General features: G+C 38.5%; 1 protein-coding gene across 14 annotated transcripts in view; it reads left to right on the top strand.

The window, feature by feature from the left end:
* Positions 1-1,431: 1,431 nt before the first annotated feature.
* The window catches only part of CD44 (CD44 molecule (IN blood group)), a 64,795-nt gene continuing 45,872 nt past the window's right edge, over positions 1,432-20,354 (top strand). For 9 of the 14 annotated variants that reach the window (XM_075094369.1, XM_075094364.1, XM_075094363.1 and 6 more), the window contains exon 1: positions 1,447-1,634. In XM_075094369.1, coding sequence (XP_074950470.1) covers positions 1,568-1,634 — 67 coding nt within the window. In that variant the 5' untranslated portion in view covers positions 1,447-1,567. Of the gene's footprint in view, positions 1,635-20,354 lie in introns of all 14 variants that reach the window. The other 5 variants (XM_075094370.1, XM_075094368.1, XM_075094365.1 and 2 more) reach the window with 3 other exon arrangements.

The raw sequence follows: 20,354 nt of genomic DNA, 5'->3' as shown, positions 1-20,354 counted from the left end.
TTCACTAAATAAAATGTGTTTTATCTGTAACTTCAAAGTTTCTAGCTTCTTAATAAAAGATCTCCTGTGTTTTAAGGAAAGATTTTCACTTTAACCTTGTCCCATCAGATATTCTAGACGTGTAGGAAAAGCCTGTTGGAACCTGTTGCTAAAAATTTGGCTGATTGAGGAAAGGATAGCCAGCCATCTCTAAGTCAAAAGTCAAAGAAAGGCAAAGTCCTGAAAACCTCTTTATGTAACGTTCTTGTGCCTGTGGCTGGAAAGACCTGTCTGTATTTTTCCATTGTTTGTGTTAACAGAGATTAAAAATGAATAGGAAAGTTCTTTCAAGTGGGAGGGTCGACAAAATGGTAATCTGATATAGAACTATTCATTTCAAATTTGCCGAGCGAAACTGAAATTGACGTGTTACTGGCTGTCAGTCATTGCCACATGTTGGTTGTTCAATGTGAGATGTACTGGCTTTGATGATCCTTGACCAACCCTCATTCCACTGCACACAAACCACTGTTGTAATTCTGCAGCTCTGAAGAGAGGCCAGTGTATGGAGACGCCACAAGAAATCACTAAGGCGCACAACAGACATGCCTTTCGCTTATCTACAGAGGCTCTGAGGTTTTCACCAGGGACTTCATGTGGCATCTAGAGTCACACAAAACCCCACACTACAATGAACATAGGTCCGTCAGGATCTGAGACCTTGTCTGAACGTCAAAAACTGTCATATATTCTCATCCTGTTTCTCTGCTTTGCAAATTGGGAATACGAGGAATAATTCCTTCCCTACCTCATACGATCAATACAATAAAATAGCAGCTTTAGTCCTCAGTATCACTGCTGGCACTGGCATTAGTTACAACTTTTGTTGGAGCAGCCTCTGCAGAGAAGCCAAGGTTGGAGTGGGCTGTGGGAGATGGAACCGCTTTGACTTACCTTCTGCATGAGGTTCTCGTCCAGGGATGAACAGAAACATTTTAGAAATGTTTGTTGCAGAGCAGGCATTTTGCTTGCTCTAAATTGAACTGCAAAAAGAGAAAACTGTGAGATGGGATAAAATAAGCAAAACATTTTGGGGAAGCATCCAGGCAGTTGTAGATGCTTTGATGAGGTTAAGAAACTCGAGTGCTTTATGTTCACCTGGTTTGTAATAGTGAAGAGATTTAAAAATGCAGGAGGGGAAGCTTATAACAAACAGTGCCTTTCTGAGCTAACTCACAAGAGATTACACAAATTTTCCTGCAAGCGCAGTAAGTATAACTTTTGACTGTACTCCTGTAAGAAGAGGAGGTTTAGTGCCTCTTTAAAACTCAAGTGTGGCTGCTTAGTACTAGGTCCCCTCCCCTACCCCCCTTCTTCCACTGCTGGGTAACTTTTGTTGCAATATGGGTGTGACTTTTGATGGAGCTCCCCCTCCCAGTTATGTCATTACTTCAGTTCCTTTGAATCAGAATAAAAAGTGCAGCAAACTTCAGACTCATTGACTGCAGGCTTAACAAGCATCAGGGCTTTTCTTCTTTCCGCAGCTTGCAAGGATCTCTGGTTTTTGCAAAACAGCTCTGAGAAAACAATGGCCAACCTCTCCTTATGGGCAACTTTTGGATTTTGTTTGCTGAAGCTTTGTTTAACAGAAACACGTAAGTTTTTTTATGAATGAAAACACTTATGGTTGCTAATAAGTTTATACCTCAGATAGCTCACAGCTTTCTTGTGTCTGTCTTTATATAGAGTTTTATTATTTGTAAGAGTTATCAGAGATACTAGAACTGTAACCTCAGCTGTGCTGGTCTGTACAATCTCGTAAAGCTGTGTATTGCTTGTAAAGGGCGATTCCAGATCTATAAAAAGTGAATTGCGGATCATTAAAGTTAAGTTTAAACTTAGAACAGAAGTACCTTAGGGAATTTAGAATAGTTCTGGTAAAGCTCGGTTCGACAATGTGACTGCTGTTACCTACTTAGTTTGCTCTCCAAGCCCTGTTTCAGACAGTAAAGAAAAGAGGGGGGATGGGGATGGACACACACACACACACACCCAGCATACAACACAGCATTCTTGAGTTTACATGGGCTGAACTAACAGCTAACGCAGGCTGCGTTTGGACACAGCCTCGCTGAACAGAAGCAAAACTTCAGTGATCTGTGACTTGGCTTTTATACCTAGCATGCTTGTTTCTGGCTTCCTAAGGATTTTGGGGGGTTGACTGACAAAATTTTGGAACAAAGGGGGTTAGAAGTGATCACAAAATTCAGTTGTTTATCAATTAACATTCTGTAGCTTGGTCGTCTGCTTCAAATATTTGTATTTAAAAATGAAACATTAATACAGAGTAAAAAATGTCTGTCTAAAATGACAAAATGCTTTTGAAATTTCACATGGTGCAGGCTCAACCACGTTTGAGGGAAATGGCCATGCTTTTAACAGACTTTCACTGTGACAGCAACTGCCTCGAGGCTTTTTGTGGTTAGGGATAACAATTACACTTCTACATTATTTTTTATACTCATCGGTTCCAGGAGTCTAACAAAATACATTTTTCATGACCATTGTCACCCAAGGGCTCTGTGTGTATGTATAATAAATATATACCTCATTTGTCTGAGCAGCAGTGGATACTTCTGTAATGGTTGCAGCGCTGCTGGGGTGTGAATGGGTGTGTTGGAGTGAATAGTTCCCAGAAGAACCCTCATTGCTTTTCTGCCTAAAATCGCCTGTCTGTTGTACCAAAATGCTTTTGCTGAAATCAGACATATGGATAAAGCCCTTAGAGAAAGGGTAGGGGTACTGTAGGCAATTGAAGTGTGTCTGAGATGTGTTTAAAACCTTGGCTTGTTCCAGGTCTGTATGCTGTATAAGTGTTGTAATTATTTGGTTACCGCCTGCTCAACTGATTTCTCCTTTTATGAGCTGCCAGGAGCGTCCTAAAGAAGCAGGGTCTGCGCTGACTCTGGGAGTAATGCATTTTTACAGTGAGACATAGCAGAAAACACAATCATCTAGTCTTCAGCTTAGTTACAAAAAGTATGTCAAACTTCCCATATGCCCCACAGGGAAGTTTCTGTAATGGCTTAGCAAGGTATTAGTCTAAAACTACAATATATTTTAGTTGGCATGTGGTACATTCCAGCATGACTTTGTAGTCAGTAATAACTTCAAAACGGCAGTTGATGGTGGGTTTATTTTCTTTTTTAAACCAGTGTCTTTTCCATGTATCACAGAGTAGTGGCCATCGCTGTTGGGAAACACCTTGCTTGAAGACAAAATTCAGATCTGCTCCTGAATTGGAATTTTGATTCTTTTAGTACAGAATTTGGCAGAAGTAGAAAGGACCTGGGTTTACTGTTGACATGATTACTAAAGGAAAGATGAAACACAGAAAGCAGTTGAAAGACTTACTCATCTTGAGTTCTGTGCTGTTGTGACCATACTGTCACTGACATGTGAGCAAGGTGCACTCGTGGTATTGACATGATTTTTGTTGTCTAAAAAGTCTGGATCCAGGAGGATATAGATATCTTGGTTAATGGTGATTCTGGGGAAGATTTTCCCCTATGAGCATTATGTATTTGTAAAAATATTTTTCTCAAAGTTTTCTTTGATTAGCTCAAAATAAATCCTAGAATTTTGACCCCCAAAGTGGAAGAAGCTGGAGTAGAAGTAGTAGTAAAGATTAAATGAAAATAGTGAGAATGAGCCCACCAGTGGGAGGGAGGAGGTTAGCTATTAGCACTGGAGAGGTTGCCAGCGTCTCAGTACAAGGTAAGGCTCTGAGAAGGGGCTACTATAGGTATCAGTCAGTCACAAAGGAAGGGACCTGCCTGCCTCTTGGCTTATATATCCGTCACATAAATTTGTAAATAAAGCAGGTTGAAGAAGGTCTTTGTGCTAGATTATTTTCATTTAGTCCTTTCAGTGTGTGTCTTGGCTATTTTCCCAAAGCTGCAAAGTAATTGTTTAATGGAAAGGTTATATACCTGCCCTTGACAGACTCTCACACACAAAGCCAACAAACCATGGCAGAGGATTGTCCTGCAGTCTTTGGAGAAATGTTTGTTGATTTTTTAGTTACTGGTGTTCACCACAATGCAGAACCATTACCTTGAAAACAGGAAGTCAGAGAAAGGCTTAATGAGGAAAGTTAGCATCATGAAATTGAGGAAGAACTTCTTAAACTAAATGCTTTTAAAACCACTGGTAGCTCTAGCCAAAGTTAGATGAAATGTTCCCACATATCTGGTGTGTCTTTCTCCCCAGAACAGTTCCCATGACTTCTATAGGCCAGGACTTGAACACAGTATTAATATAGCAGTTATTCATCTATCACCTAAACATGCATGAGGTTCTACTGTAGCAAGGATGTGCCAGCAGGAGGAGATGTCCTGAGATGCTGATAGACAGGTATGAGAACCATGAGCTCATTACTGCTAAAATACTTCTAGAAAAGATGGGTTCTCAAGAATTTTACGAAGGAATAAAAAAAATGAGAGAGTTTATGGAAGAGAGCAGGAAAATATAGATCTCAAAGGGATGTTTGGTTGTAAGGCAAGGAGCATGGAAGATTGCAGGAATCAACTAAATTAGTTATATGAATAGTATGAAGTCTTGAAGAATTTAAGTTAGAGAAGAAATCTGAAATGGATCTAAACAAGAACCTAGTGTAAACCTCTGCAGATATGTCCACTAATTTGGATGGCAACTGTCAGGAACAGGGGAAAATAAATGAGGAATAAAAAAAAGATAGAGGCAGCAATCAAGTTAATGTATAATAGTTGTGGAACCCTTAGATATATGAAAAGTTAGAAAAAGTAAAAACTGCGTTGATGACCTGGCGGATGAAAAACCTCTGGTGAGCTCTGTGAGATACGGGGTAATTAAAAAACAAAGGGCAAACAATACAAGATGGCAATGTTCTTGTCAGAGAAGAGATGGTATTCAGTGGGAGTGGCTGCGCAGCAGTAGTAATTAGGTTTGAAAATAGGTTGCTAAGAGATGTTGTTTTTAAGGACAGATTAGATAAGGACAGACTAGATAAATGTCTTTAAAGGACAGTTTGGGTATTGGTGATTGTACTACTGGTTAAGAAGATGGAGTAAAGACCTCTGGTAACTCTGTTTCTTCTTTGATAAAAGGATAATTTTAGTTCTGAATGTAGTGGAATACATTGTGGAGAAGCAGGGCAAAAAATTATGTAGAGCTTCTTATGTAAGGAGAGGATAAGTCAGCCCAAGAACTTAAAAGTTTTTTGGAATTTCAGAGATGCTGTAAGAAGGCTTCTCCATTTGTTTTCCTGCAGTAATAGGTAAGTGTTTGCAAATACCTCAAGATAGAAGATGATATTTCTCATCTTCATATGACATATATTCCATTATTTACAAAACATTGATTTTTTTTTTAAAAAAAAAAGAAAACCCTATGCAAGAGAGTGAGGCAGGGTGTTCTGCCAAACCCTCCTCTAAAATTGCTTTTTCCAGGACCGAGGCTAAGTGTACATAGTTATCTGTGAACTGTAACTTCACAGAGAGGATAATCATGAAACAAATATGACCCACCACAGTAATCTTGCCCACTTTGAAAATGATATAACATTGTACTGGAACAATTCACAACATTCAAAATGTGGTATTTTAGCATCAGTAGGTAACTGAGAGCATGCTTTATCAAATTTCATTTTTCAGCGCTAAACTGAATTCTAAGACTAGAAAATTTCAAACTTCCAACTGAAGGCCAGCAAAGTGACAAAAGCAAGACAGCAGTTGGGTTTGTTACCAACACACCTCTGATACATACATCATGGTTGGTACAAAGTAAAACACTCATCCACAGTCTATTTTGTTCCTTGCCTTTACCTGAAGGGTTTCTTTGTGATCTATCTGGTGGTTTGGGCCATTCAACGTGGGTTGTCAACAACTGTAGGTGCGAAGCCAGTTTGTAGTAGCTGTTCGTCATTTTCCAGACTAGACCAAAAGTTCATCAGCTGTTAATACACAGTTGCCTCTTACTCCCAGGGGGGTAATAATAATTTCAAAGCCATCAGACACTGTAATTATCAGTGACCATTATGGCTGCTGTTAATACTGGTGGCAGAGAGGATTGTGTCAGTCTTGAATGTTTATCAGTTTCCTCCCTGCCAAATCACAGGCCTCCCTGCAGTGGCATCAGCACTAATATCAGTAGCAGCTGGCTGTGATTTCCCTCCCTTGCTGCTGCTGCCGGAGCTGACCCCACCCAAGAGATGACAGAGCAGCTTGCCATATGAATGAGTTTGCAGGCGGTAATGTGAAATGGCAACTGAGAGAAAGAGGGGTTTTCCTTGGAGAATCTTTTCAGTCAGACTGAAAGTTCAGCTAATTGTGATTTAAAGTTCAGTCCTCCGTGACTGTTTCCTGCCTAACGAAACCTGCAATCATTTTTGGAGTCTGTGCCTACAATTAAGAACATAATTGAACTCTTTTTTTTTTTTGTACACGCTGGCTTTGGGACTTTCCAGTTCCTCTACATGACAACACTGGCTGCATTATATAATGCAGCAATCTTATTTCAGTACAATAACCTTCAACCCTCACATTGTGAAACAGAAAAAAAAAAAAAGAAAGGAGTTGAAGAATAATCTACTATTTTAGCAATCACTAACATGGAAGCTCAAGCAGCTACGCCAATTCAAAGTAAAAATCACAGAGAAGACCTGAGTTTTACTTACGTTTGTAGTTTGAAAAATTGATTGATTCACTTTTTTCTTTCCTTCTACTGATGCTAGGCTCAGTAGCTGGGAGCTCTAAGAAACTGTCTTCTGCCTTTGGAAAAAAAAAAATCAGACACCCAGCAGCTGTGGTAAAACTTCTGTCTCTGTCCCTGCTAATGATACTGTTCCAAAAGCAATGTGAGATGGCTATAAAAGAGGTTGCCAGGTTACAGGCTGACAGCTGCCTAGGAAAAGGGCATTAGCCAGAGATGATCAACTACACAGTTAATGTCTGTTTTACTAAATACATGCTTTCATAAATAAGAAGCTGCCCTTGACAGAACATATAATAGTAAAAAAATCTGCTGTGACATAGCTTTTGTTGATTATATATGTCTCACAGTGGCAGCATGTCAGCAAAACAGGTTCTCAGAAGTATATTTCCCTTTTTATTGCTATTTTTGTTAATAGATAGGTGCCTGTAAAGAAGCAGGGTGTGGTATGTGTGGGCAGGTGTAATGAATAGTTTCTTGCAGCATTCCCATACAGAAGTGAAAGGTTAACTGGAGCTCAGCATATGGTCTATGGCCACCCAGGACCCTGCAGGCAGATGTGAGTGAGCTCTGTCCAGGCAGCAAGCAAGCTGCTATCCAAATCAGGATCTAAAAGTCAAGCACCAGCCTTAAGTTGGCAACTTCTCTGAAAGAATATATCTTGCTGCCAGTGAGGCTTATCAGCAAAGGATTGGTATCATGCTTGCCAGAGCAGCATGACTGTAGCCATTTTCAGAGAGCAGGCAGAGCCCACATGCCCACTCAAAACAGACTAAGCAAGCTGGCAGCTGCTCTGTCTACAGCATGTAAATGCAGTAGTTCAACACTGTCATAGGGGTGACTGTGATGGTAGTGATTAGTTGTTTACCTACCCTTTGCCATCGGGCTGATGCACATAGATAAGATGGAGTATCCCTATCGTAGAACGAGGAGTCTAAGGCAGTCACTGTACATCACTGCTAGGGGCAGCCAGGTCTTCCCAACTCCATCACAGTGTCTGGGTGAAGCTTCTGCACAGGGAATATGGAACAGTTAACTGGGCAGGTTCAGGGGAAAGTAGTATTTGCCAATTATAAAGAAACATGATTCATTAATAATGAAGGCGCTGAGGGTGAGGCCTGAACTCATTTCAGTGTTTTGCTTTCACTCACTTCCCTATTCTTTGTCCTGGTTGACTCCATTAATTTACATGTCCTTTCCCTTTTCCATCATTCACTCAGGCATGTAAGTGTAGAAAAAAAGCCTCTTTTGCTAATGAGTCTTCATATTTATAAAGGGAGGGTTTTGTTCTCTGTTCCTATATATTGCTTATGCATGAATTCAACATATAGGAACATTTAGAACATGGAATATTTATCTGTTCAAATAAATTTCTCCAGTAGCAGTGTTATAAAAATCAGATAAAACTTTTCTTTGTCGGTCTGACACTTTTAGTCTGTGTACTTGTAGGCGTGCTATCTATACACACAATGAAGACCGGCAGCTATTTTCAGTTCAATAGCATTCGGTTCCTGTTAGAGAACAGTGAATGCAAAGTAGAGTTTCCTTAAAAAGTTCTTTTTCAAGACCTATCTTTTCATGATTAGTGATATATGAATCTGTTTGGCAAATGAGACCTGACTTAAATCTTTTGTCCTACTGTCAAACTTAACACTTCTTTAGGTTCAACAACTTTAAAATTGATTTAATAACTAAACGAAGAAAGATGTCTTAAATTTAGTCAAGCTTCTCTCCTGTCTGAAGCAATATTTCCTAGTGATAACTATCAGATATCTTCTTGAGATCTTGGAGGTATTTGTACATAAAGGCTTGATACTCCAGGAAAGCCAAGTGCTGAGAGACGTAAAATGACCCAGAAAGTCAGAGGAATAAACTCACTGTCTCTAACCTGAAGCTGGGCCACCTGGTCATGATGCCAGAAGGCCATGTGGCCAGCATGTTACAAGTCCAGAGAAGTCTGAGTGTCACTGTACAGCAACTGTGTGTATCCAGGTGGTACTCGGGTTTATCTTAAATGTCCACATCTTCTTTTGAACATCTTCCATTTCTCACACCTATTTATTGTTTTCCCCACTAATCCATTGCCATCTTTCTGGGATATCTGGCTGAAGCAGTCCAATAAATCTGATAGACTCTTGATAGTCTGTGTCTGTGATAGGATTGATCCAGTTTTGATCCAGCAGAACTTCTGCTCAGCAGCTTAGTCATTCTTAGACAAAATGAAATGTAGAGACCAAGTTCTTCCTTCAAGAGGCAGGCCTCAGAGAAGATTCAAATGACAAGAAAATTCTCTTATTCATATTTTTTATGATTTTGTTTCAATTTCAGCCTACTGTGCTGGCAAGTCTGACTTACTGTCATTGTGTTCAACATCAGGCTAACAGGGCAGGAGCATCCAGTGACTTCAGAAGATCTGTATTAACAAAATACCACTCTTACATTGCACTAGTAAGAGTCACTTTACCTTCTTGGGAGGAGCAAAAACTCTTCTAGCAAAGAAAATAAAAATACTTTTCTTGAAATCTCACATTGAGCTCTAAACTGTTAAACTCCTCTTTTCCAGAGTGTAACACAATAATTTTATAGCCTACAGAGTATAGATACTTGGTTGTTCCAGTTCATCACTGAATGAGCACAGCTAGGGATTTAGACAGGCAGCTATCCAATTTGCAATTCTTGTATTAAAAGCAGTAACAGACAGAGGTTGTGAGCATGTGAAACACCTTCCCACGGTGACTGCCTAGAAAGAAGCTTCTTTCCTGCTTTTGCGGCTTGCCTCAGAAAACCCTGGATCCATTTGCTCGCTGTTGTGGTATAAAATGTTGCAGAGCTCTCCTCAGAGTGTGTATGATGATTTTTTGTGTCTCCTGCCATTCCTATTAGATCAGTAGTACTCATTCTTTTTCTTATCACTGTATTTTCTGGCTGCTTGTTTGATGGGAAAAGGCTGCAGCAGTTTTGCTTTCTTTTCTCAACATCACCTTGACCTGCCAAGTCTCACACTTTATCTGGTAGTGACATGGCTCATGTTCATGCTGAACAGAGCACAGGATTAACTGGCTTTTAAAACAGTGAGGCAGAGGCAATCTTAGACCATCATGGAAGGGTAAGACCAGCACAGCTATTCATTTTTTTCAGAGCATCTCTAGGTATAAGTGCATTTGCTGTCTCTCTGGGTTCATGTGGATTAGAGAAAAGCCCAGTTTTCTAGGAGGAGGCACATCCTGTGACTTGGAGATTATTAAGAACAATGACCGAATCCAAATGTTTTTTCCATTAACGCTTTGCTGAGAGTATATTTTTATCCATATAGTTCATATAACAAGTAGTTTGTGTTTCTTTCTGGAGCTGGAGATCTTTTTGCTTCTTCTCTTATATTTCCTAAAAACTCTTATTATTTATATACATGCCAGTGGGGACCAGCCCTATTGTAAATTAGTGTAGAGTACACGTTATATTACATACAGAACAATGCAAGACTGGTAAAATGTTGCAACAGTACCCTTAAAGATCAGTAGAATTTCTACCCAAAATTTCGCATTTGCAAATGAATGAATTCTCTAATTAATCTCCTTTGCTAAGCAAAGGAGGAAATGTCAAAAAAACTCTCTCTACCTGACTAGGTTACCCCTCACAATGAAATATAGGCAATGTTATTATCTTCAATTGCTTTTATGTTGTCACAGTCCCATTTAAAAAATATAGCATAGCCACAGCATTGGAAGTCTTGGGCCCAGCAAGGGTTATATCCGTTATTAACCTACAAGAGTGTGTGCTGATAACATCTGCTTGATGGTACACATCCACATCTTCAAAGCTCAAGGTGGACATTAGTAACGAAATGCGGTGGTCTCTCCTCAATATATCCTACAGCACCTTAAATATTTGAATATTTCAATATCAACTGAGATGTATTCTTTCCACTTGTCATCTGCTGGATTCTTCCAAGCACCATAGAAAAGCTTAAATTCTTCTTGAAAGAGATTTGACGTCTTACACTTTCTCAATGTATCACTTCAGAAACAGGTGGTGTCTCTGATGAAATTTTGTTGTGTGTAGTGTTTCTTTTTCTTGTATTACATGTAGTTCACATAAATATTACAACATTTTGTCTAGAGGTGGTCACTGTCTTATCTGGTGAGTTTCATCAACACATTCAGCACAGTTGGAGTCAGGTTGAATGTGTTTAAACTACCATGGAGCTTAAAATTTCAAGTCTAGATATAGTGTTATCTAACAGAGTAAAGATGATCCCAACTAGTGAGAAAGAAGTAACTGACAAATATGCTCATAGAAGACAATAACGACTATGTCTTTTTGTAGACCTTTGGAAGTCAGTGATTTTATCCCCAACCCACAGGTAGGGAAACAGAGAGAAAGCAAAATAATGTAGCTGTAAACAGAACTTTTTCTCTTAAGTCCCAGCCTGGCCTTCCCTCAACAAGATTAGTGCCTCTTTTCCTTGAATTTAGAAAGCAGCCTTGACTTCACATATAGGGCTGTTTCAGCTGAAATAAACATTATTGTTATTCATAAGAAAAAAGTCCTTCTGCACGCATTCTTCTACTGATGCTGAAGTGAAAAAGAGTACAGAGGGGCAGAGCACTCTCTGGAAAGCTGTTATCTTAAAAACGGGAAACACTTCAGTTGCTAACTGGCAATCCATCACTGAGCCTGGCTATGCAATCCTTACTTCAGCTGGACAATCCATGTGAGAAAATGCTCTTTATGAGTAAGAGCTAAGTATTTTCCCGATTTTTGAAACACTCTTGCAACCCATTGTTTGCAGACCTGACTGATATTAACAGTATCAGTCAAATACTTTATCTGACTTTATTACTCATAGCACTCAGGTCATGGCGCTTTATCAACACCAGTAAATATTGTGGCTGACATAGCAATTGCAAGGCAGCATATTAACACCTTTTTTCCACCCCTGACATGATACAAATATATCCACAATGATAGTCATAGCAGCATGTTCAAGTCCTAAGTCTGTCTTTTGCTTTTTAACTTGCTGGTCTGGTGTCTTGAAATGATTGCTATATTGGGAGGTATCCCATTATCTCCCATCCTTACAGAGCAAATAGTTTTAAGAGTCAACAGAATTAACAGTGTTTCAGGATTGATATAGTAAGGTGTGTCAAAGACATGCTTTCAGACTGTTCAAGAAAGACAAATGGGATCTATACACAATGACTGGTAGCAGATCATCTGGAAAAGTCTTCCCATGCTGTGTCAGCTACTTCTGCAGTTCCTAAGAAAGATCGCTGCTTTGTTTAAAGAACTTCCTGCTTTTGTTTTTTGCAAGTATGTGATGAGATCTTCTTACTTCTGATTTCAGTGTCCTTTATTGGCTTGCTTTCCTTTTCAGCTCTGATACAAGCTTACTTGTCTCAATCCATCTTTTGTACTCTATGTAGTTCACTGTTAATACTCATTGTCATGTGGCAGTAATGAGTCAGTCAAGATCAGTTTTCTGTTTTGTCCAGTGTACTTGACAGACAACTCAATGAACTTTGCTTCAAGAATGTAAATAATTTCCTTGGGGGAAAAAAAGAATCTCGTGGTGCTTTAATAATAGTAAATCACTACCTCTCTAGGATTTTCTACTTATTAAGACAGCTTATTCCTGATTTGCTATTTGAATTGGTTCTTACTCAGAGTGAATATGACTTCATGATGCTTTCCAATGTCACGAAACTCACAGTACCTGAATTGAGGTCTGTCACTGTATTATTTGCCATTCAAACATTGATTTAATTCTGGATTTTATTTTGTAAAATCCAGCTATATCTCATTAAAATAGAAGATTACTAGAATCAACAAGCACCACAGCAAAATCACTGGCTTCACAATGATTCCAGCACTTTTGGGAGATGATGCTTCGCTATTTGAGGATGATTATGTGCAAACAGTAGTGCATTGCCCTTACATATCACCGCTGCCTAAGTATATGCAGGATTTTAATGTAGTATTTGAATTCACAGAATATCGAGGTCATGCTGCCAATGCTTCTTTCCCATTCTCCCCTCACGCAAGTGAATCTTCACTGCCTGTTGTGAATTTTTAAGTTTAAATAAACTTTTTTTAATAAATAGGAAACAATTTATTAAACCCAAGGCATATCATTGTTCTTACCACATTTGTGATAACAACAGCATTGTGTACATACTAATGTAAACTCTAGTTATTAAACATACCTTTTCATTAAACCAATGATAAAGAATTTAAAAATAAGACTGTAAGAATTATTAAAGGAATATAACTGAACTTTTAGCTTGGGATACAAATAACCTGCATACATCTTAGGAAGGTTTCTTGCTAGTCAATACTTTCAGTACAAATCTCAAGATTCTTGAAACTGTGGTATATGAATGGATAGAGTGAAACAGAATCCAGAAAATTGAAATATTTTGCCACCAAAAATTCCAGTTGCCTGCTGGCCTTGGTGTTCTGGTTACAGGCTATGGGATCCCCACCCCTCCAGTATTAGGGGAAAAACAGAGGGAGTAGTGGATGTGACAGAGTTTTCTTCCATCATCAGAAGCTTGGACTGATTTAAGGTAGCGTAAGACCTTTCCCATTGATTTCTAGAGATTCTAGATGAGATTTAAGTAGATCGTGTTAATCATTACTAGTGTTTTACAGAATTATAATTTCCAGAGGTAACTTTTTGTTTGAACCATACTTATTTCAGATTGCAAGCCAAGTCTTTCTGCCAATGAAAATCTTAAGTTTGGGGTTTTTTTCCACTCTTAGTCTGTCCTGATATTTCCAGAGTGAAATTCAAGGTCTTCAGCAAGTGAAAATGAAATGTGCAATTCAGGAGTTATACTTTTTTTCAGTAGCGTGTAGTATGCTCCCAAAAGCGCCATGGTTGCTATCCCTCTGTTGAAAATGTACTTATGGCTGGGTACTTCTTGGGTTTTTATTGAGAGGAACATGTTGAGATCAACTCGCTCTCCATTTCTGCAACTGCAGTATCTTGTAGACACAGCTGGATATGCAACTTCCATCTTTCATTATTGCCTGCGAATTAAGCTCTTCAGACTTCTTCCATGATCTATCCGTCAGAGAACACTTTCTTCCAAGATTGTTTCTTTACTTTCTCTTTCAAATCCAGCATTTCTTATCTCTTCAGATCACACCTTTTGTAAGGTGGATCACAATGACCAGACAGGACTGCTAGCAGAAATTATTCAAAGTCCCACTATGGAAAGAAAGCAGGGTTTCAGTGTAACGTCACAGAGCGAGTCAGCTGCTTTTTTCTAAGGATTGATTCTAATAGTAGCTTTCTTCAGTTTTTAGCTTTGATTTGATTATCCTTCATCCAGTAATTTGTTAGGACCTAGAAATCTTCCATATTCTGGAAACCCTCAGAATGGAGATGATACTATATCTTATTCTGCTTTTTTTTGTGCAAATCACAAATATTCAAAAGTAGTGTTTTATCCATCTTTAAAACTGCAAAGTTACAAACAAAAGTTACAGCTATATTCCTAATCTGAGAATTCAGAATTTAGTATGAGTCATCAAATCATGCATTACATTGGAGTTTTCAGTTCTTCAGTTTAATTTCTGTCAGGCGAAATTCAATGGATTATTGGACAATATTTTAATCAATATGCAATTATCCACTATGATCCCTGATTTAAGTGTTTAATATTGTGCTAATTTGTACTCTTCTGTAAGGTCCTTGTAAATTCGTACAAGCAACTTCTACAAAAAGGTTGGGTTTCGTCTTAATTTTACCAGGTATTTGAAAAAAAAATGGAGAGGGGTTGTGAAAGAAACTAGGAATGAGTTCATCTGCTTTGTGGGGAAGCTGAGTTTGGAATAAGTACTGACATGTCTCCTGGTTGGGAAGTCCTCTCCTGCCATTTTTTGTTCCCAGGAAGTCTGTGTGGGTCTTTTGCCTTTTGACATGTCTTACATTGTAAGGCATATTCTAAGCAGCCTTCTTTTTAATATGTCTGCCCAACTAATGTTGTCTTTGTTTTAACTGGCTGGCATTCAGAGCTTTTAAAAAGATTCTTGGGTTTTTTTCTCTGTTGTTTTATTGTGAAGTGACCTTGTTAAAGTCAATAGATGTTGTACTTCTTGTTCAAGATCTTTTTTTTTCTTTTCAGTTTTGATCATTTCTTGCTTTTCCATAATGAACTTATTGTACAAGTGAATTTAAAATGTTGAGAACAGTTATTAGAGGTTTTCCTGTATAACTCAGAGGAGCAGAGGAAATATAAAAAGCATAGTTTTTTAGTTTGTAAATTGTTTACCAAAAAATAGTTTCAAATTACACCTGGTATTATTATTGAGTAGCATACTGCATATAATTAAAATTCAAAATCTGTCATTTCATTGGACTTGTTAATCATAGGTTTGATTATGTATTAATTTCTTATCTAAATAACCACAGAACTTAAATCAGACTTCCCGTGACTTGTCAAAGCTTAGATGGAAGCTGAATGTAAAAGCTGTAAGAACACAACACAATAAAATAACAATGTAATAGTTCTTTGCTCATACAGCATTCTTTATCAGTAAATCTAAAATTGCTTTCTTAAGGAGGTTAGTTGCAACCTGAGGTAGAGAGAGATGAATTGGCTTATCCAGGTTATATCAGCAGGTAAATGACAGAGCAGGGAATAGGTATAAGGCCCTTTGAGCTTCAGCCTGGGGATCTGTCTGCTGGGCAGCACAGTGTCTCATATGCTTTTATCCCAAATGACTAAACAATTTGCTTTCAGTCAAACAATGAAAATCACACTCCAACTATTATTCACCAGCTTTGTTTCATGTATGTTTCTTCACCTGGATTGCATGGAACTGATCCCAACTGATTCACTTCACAGTCCCTGTTACTCAGCCTTCGGGTTAGACTACTCATTGTACAGCCTGAAGCTTTCCTAGTATCGACAATGATGATTATGTTTTCATCATCTCGAGGGGGGCATATCTGATAACTGTCTAATTCCAGGACTATGATTTCACCACCTGCAATTTTCCACTGAGGTGCTGCACAGCTATACCATGTTCTAGTGAAGTCTGAAAACTTTCAACTCACTATTGGGTGAAATTATTGCAAAAAGAATAATATTAATGTCAGCAGCAAGGAGCTTATCGTAAGTGATGACACCATATAGGCTCACTCAGGATGTTTACCAGAGCAACTGTTGCCAAGCAGATAAAGTATGTTGGAAGATGCGTTAGCAGACTTTTTCCTTCCCGCAGCAACTGCTGAGGAATGAAACATGTTTCCTGTACTTACTTGCATTTTGAGAGGCTCTATGAATGCTTGATTCATTAATAGTCCCACCCCCACTTTTTTAAATTAGTAGCCAGGAAAGCTATCAGATAAAGAGATTGATGATTTTTGCCCATCGGTAAACAGATAGAGACAATGACTTTGGTGGCCAGTAGGCAGATTTGTTAAGAAGAACAATTTAGAAGGAAGTCAACAGCTTGAGCTTTGTCCCACATCCAGTTTCCAGTAACACACAGAAAAGTACTAAATATTTGTTATCAGTTGGTGGAGAAAGGAGATCCTCCTACTGGAGTGTATCCCTCTCTGGCTACTGTCTATATCCACAGCCACATCTCTCCTTTTCATTTCAGAAATCCACTTGAGCCCACTTGGACCACAGGGTTAGCATGGCCATGTCATGACTTTTTATGTAGTTAACAGGATACAGAAGAGTGAGGAAGCTACTATCTTATTTGCCTTTTTTGCCCAAATTACTAGGTACCCAAATATAACTGGGTAGCAGGAAGAGCTTTGGCACAGCCTCAAAGAAAGGTCTGATTTTATACCTTTGGGTATATAGACATCTTCACTTTTTTGTCACCACACCCAACTACTAAGAATATGTTGTCTCTATTTATAGCAAGCACTCCTTACAACAGGCAGGTAAATTCCTTTTAAAGTGTTTTCCTGGACTTTATTGTCTTTAAAAAGCCAGGTGTGCAAAGAATTTCCCCCCCCTAAATATCAGCAATCTATTAGGGATATATCTATGAGGGTTTTTGTCTCCCATGAAAGTTTTCAGGACTTAGATCATTTTCCTATGCCAAACTGAAATTAAAATATGATTTTTAAAAAAATTCTACAGGGAAATTTTGGACTGGGTTCCTCAAACCATCTACTTGTATTGTAACCATGTAAACATTTAAATTTAACTTTCTTGAATTATTTTATTTGATTTTGTGCAAACCATTTAATTAAGTTTCAAAATGAAAGGCAGTTTCAAACTGAAAAACAAACCCCTTGTTTTGCTTTATTTAAGAATCCACAAGGGATACTTCAAAAACTGAAAATATACTTTATTCCCACTAAATTTGGAAGCATATTTCCTGTAAATCATTTTAGGTATCACAGCTTGGCAATAGCCCAAGGAAAGTACCTCATCTGACAACTCCCAAGAATCTGTAAAGACTTACTTTCACCATCACTATTTGGAGAAGCCTTGCTTATGGTGCGGATGGCTTATTTCCAGGTTTTGTTTCTCTACTTTCTGTAGAGAATGGTGGCTAACAGACCAAGAATAGCGTAACTGGGAGAACAGAAAAATATCATGAGCCACACTAAATGACTATACATGTTGCTTGATCCTTGGCGCTTTTTTGTAATGATGGTAAAGGGCTGCAGCCTCATAGACACATGCTTGATTAACTTACGGATCCTGCAGGATTTGACTTCTAAATTTTGGTCAATGTATAGTCATCCCAGTTTAGAGTCTGACTTTCCCAGCACAATTTCCCTTTCCTCATCAAGCCCTGAGGGTTTAAAGTATAGGTGTGTTTTAATGATGTCGACACATATCTATTAGTGACTGGGGCTGGGATTAATGAATCATTTTACATAACCTAGCAAAAAGCTATGCAGTGGTTTTCATCACTACTGACCTGGGCTTTGGTCCAACTTCTGACATAAAGATGGAAGCCTCTGTATCCTATTACAGTTGTCTGGGCTGCGAATTGCTTTAGTGAATGGTTTTACTAATAGCCTCTAAAGAAATGGTGGAATACTCAGCAAATAATAATGCCATCCAGGCCCATGTGTATCGTAGTGCATTAGGTAATCACTGAATGGTAGTTTTTTACATTCAAGTTCTCCCAGATGTCAAAGCAGTGGTACTTGAGCTATCTTAGTATATCTGTTGACAAAATGTCTTGGACCCTGAAAAGTTTCATGAATCTATCCCATACGAAATTTTGTATTGAGAGGGCTTTTCCTCTAGTCAGAAGAAAAACGTGCATTCTTATTTAGTCATGAGTTTTCCTGAGAAACATTTAAAAAACGAAACATCAACTGGAGATAGATCTGAACTGAGAGCTGAGATCTGAAATCTTCAGACCTCTTCAGATCTTAGGACTATTATGGCCCAACTTCTACATTGCCTGGAGGGGAACCATAGTTACGAGGAGTCTCTTTTAAACAGATGTTAATCTGTTTCAAATATGCCACTTTTCTCTACTCCATTTCTAGCATCAATTAAAGCAGGTGCTAATATTCAAAATATAGATATCAGTGCTAAGTTAATGGTTGTTCCCGTTCAGAAGTGCCAGTACAAGATTAAATTATCTGTGATTATAAGGAAACGTCTACCCATGTATATCTGCCCAGAGCTTGAAATCCCTTTAACAAATTTAGAAAAAAGTTCTTAAAATAAATGTAAAAACTATATTCTGTTAAAGCAAACAGGGAATAAAAACTATCTGCACCATCAAACCCCTAGTTCTGTCCCTGTTTTCAGCCCCAATTTATCACATCCTTGTGACCTATCAATCATCTTGAACCACAAACTGAAAAGGAAAATCCCCATGAGAACAGCTCACTAACATTTCCTGGTTGCCATGCAATGCAGACTGTGGTTTTACCAAGAAGTCTATTAACAACTTTGTGTCTAAGTATTCTTTCTTCTACAGGTTTCCATTTAATGCAGGCAGGGTTTTTGCAAATCTTAACTTCATTTTCTTTGACGTATCTCTGCAGTTGTTAAAATAACATTTTTTAAATATTAGACAGCATCTGCCTTGTGAATGAAACCACTAGGTATTGTCTTGAAAATAGTGAAAATCAGGGAGCAGTGGATGAAACATCAACACAGTGAATCAAAAACGTATATGGAAAATAGAACTCCAATGGGAAAAGTTTGCATGAGTCAGTGTTACTCATTATGTGTAAGGGTTGCAGAACCAGGGTGGAAATGAAGATTGCACCTGGCTTCTTACTGTGACAGCTTCTAACAAGCCTCTAGTATTAATAATCAGGGTGTAACTCACACTTGCATGAAAGGACAATGCTCTTTAGTCTGTCTCAGCCAATTCTATCGCACCAGCAGGCTCTAGGTAGCAAATTGTCTGTGGAACTGGTTAAGTGAATGGCAATAGCAGTGAAAGGCAGCTGTTTAAGACAGAGCACCAGAAATCCCAGGAAAGACAGGGAGAAATGGCCTGGAGTTAATGTTCTCCATGCTCATAAAATTCAGTGCAGGCTTAGGGGCATTCTATGGCATTGGTCTGGGTCACCCAAGTCTGGATGAGATTAACAGTAATGACAATTCAGGCATGCCTAGTACTTTTTGCCTTTTTTAAGACCTATTATTAAACAATTTTGTCTTTCAGCTGTTGCAACTCATGTGGATGTCAGGGAAAAATCATGTCCTGTCAGCCCCCAAAGCCTGCCAGCCATAAGAGGGGGCAGAAGGGAAGGTTTGGGTGCTGTTTGTGATTCTGTTGTGAATCCATGTGGATCCACTCTGAATCAGCTCCTTTGAAACTCCAAAAGGGTTGAAACGACCAGTAATAGTTTGGCACACAGGATGAGTTTTGCATTGCTTTGTCTCTTGAAACAGAGAAAAAAAAATCCATCTTTTGCATAACTGTGTTAAAGCCAGATAAGTAACATCAACATAAAAGTAATGGATTTGACTTTCCTGCACAATCGGAAAAGGTAGAATATGTGTTTAGATTTGGATTTTGGAATGCTATTTTTTCCTTAACTCAAAATTAATCTATAAGCCTCAGCATGGAATAAAGAATTTAAGGTCTTAATTTAATTTAGACCCTGTCTTTTATTTTTGATCAGTTTTGTATTGATATAAATAGAAATATTTTCATTAATTCAATTAAGGGTGCCCGTTTTCTGGATGTTAAAATATGAGACCATAAAGTAAAAACTCTGGGTTCTCTGACAGCTGTGGGCAGTATGCTCTGCAGCTGTATTTTGCCATTTTTAAAATGTGGCGATTACTGTCTTCACAGAGGAGATGCTGGGTTTATGCAGTTTGCTTAGACTGTGAAATGTCGTGTGAGCTTTAGGTACTGCTGTAGTCCTTCTTCCACACTCACTGCTTCATGAACAGAGTGTCTATATTACAGCAATGTTACAAATATTTTTAATAGTAGGTACAGAAGATATCATCAAAATAAAAACAAAGCATGCTGTCTCAACATTACTTTAGGGCAAAGTACCAACTAATTGCATGGCCTCAAAACCAGTTTTGAGAATTGGATTGCCACATTTTTTCTGGGGCTTTCCTGGACAGCCACGTGTTCTCCCACACTGCGTCACCAAGGCTTCCCAGGAGCTTTGGCCCCTCTGTGTGTGTGTGCAGTGCAGC

Source organism: Phalacrocorax aristotelis, chromosome 5 (assembly GCF_949628215.1).
Source record: "Phalacrocorax aristotelis chromosome 5, bGulAri2.1, whole genome shotgun sequence".
NCBI classification, from domain to species: domain Eukaryota; kingdom Metazoa; phylum Chordata; class Aves; order Suliformes; family Phalacrocoracidae; genus Phalacrocorax; species Phalacrocorax aristotelis.
Note: the sequence above shows the minus strand (reverse complement) of the source record. Positions and strands in the feature narration are given on the sequence as shown.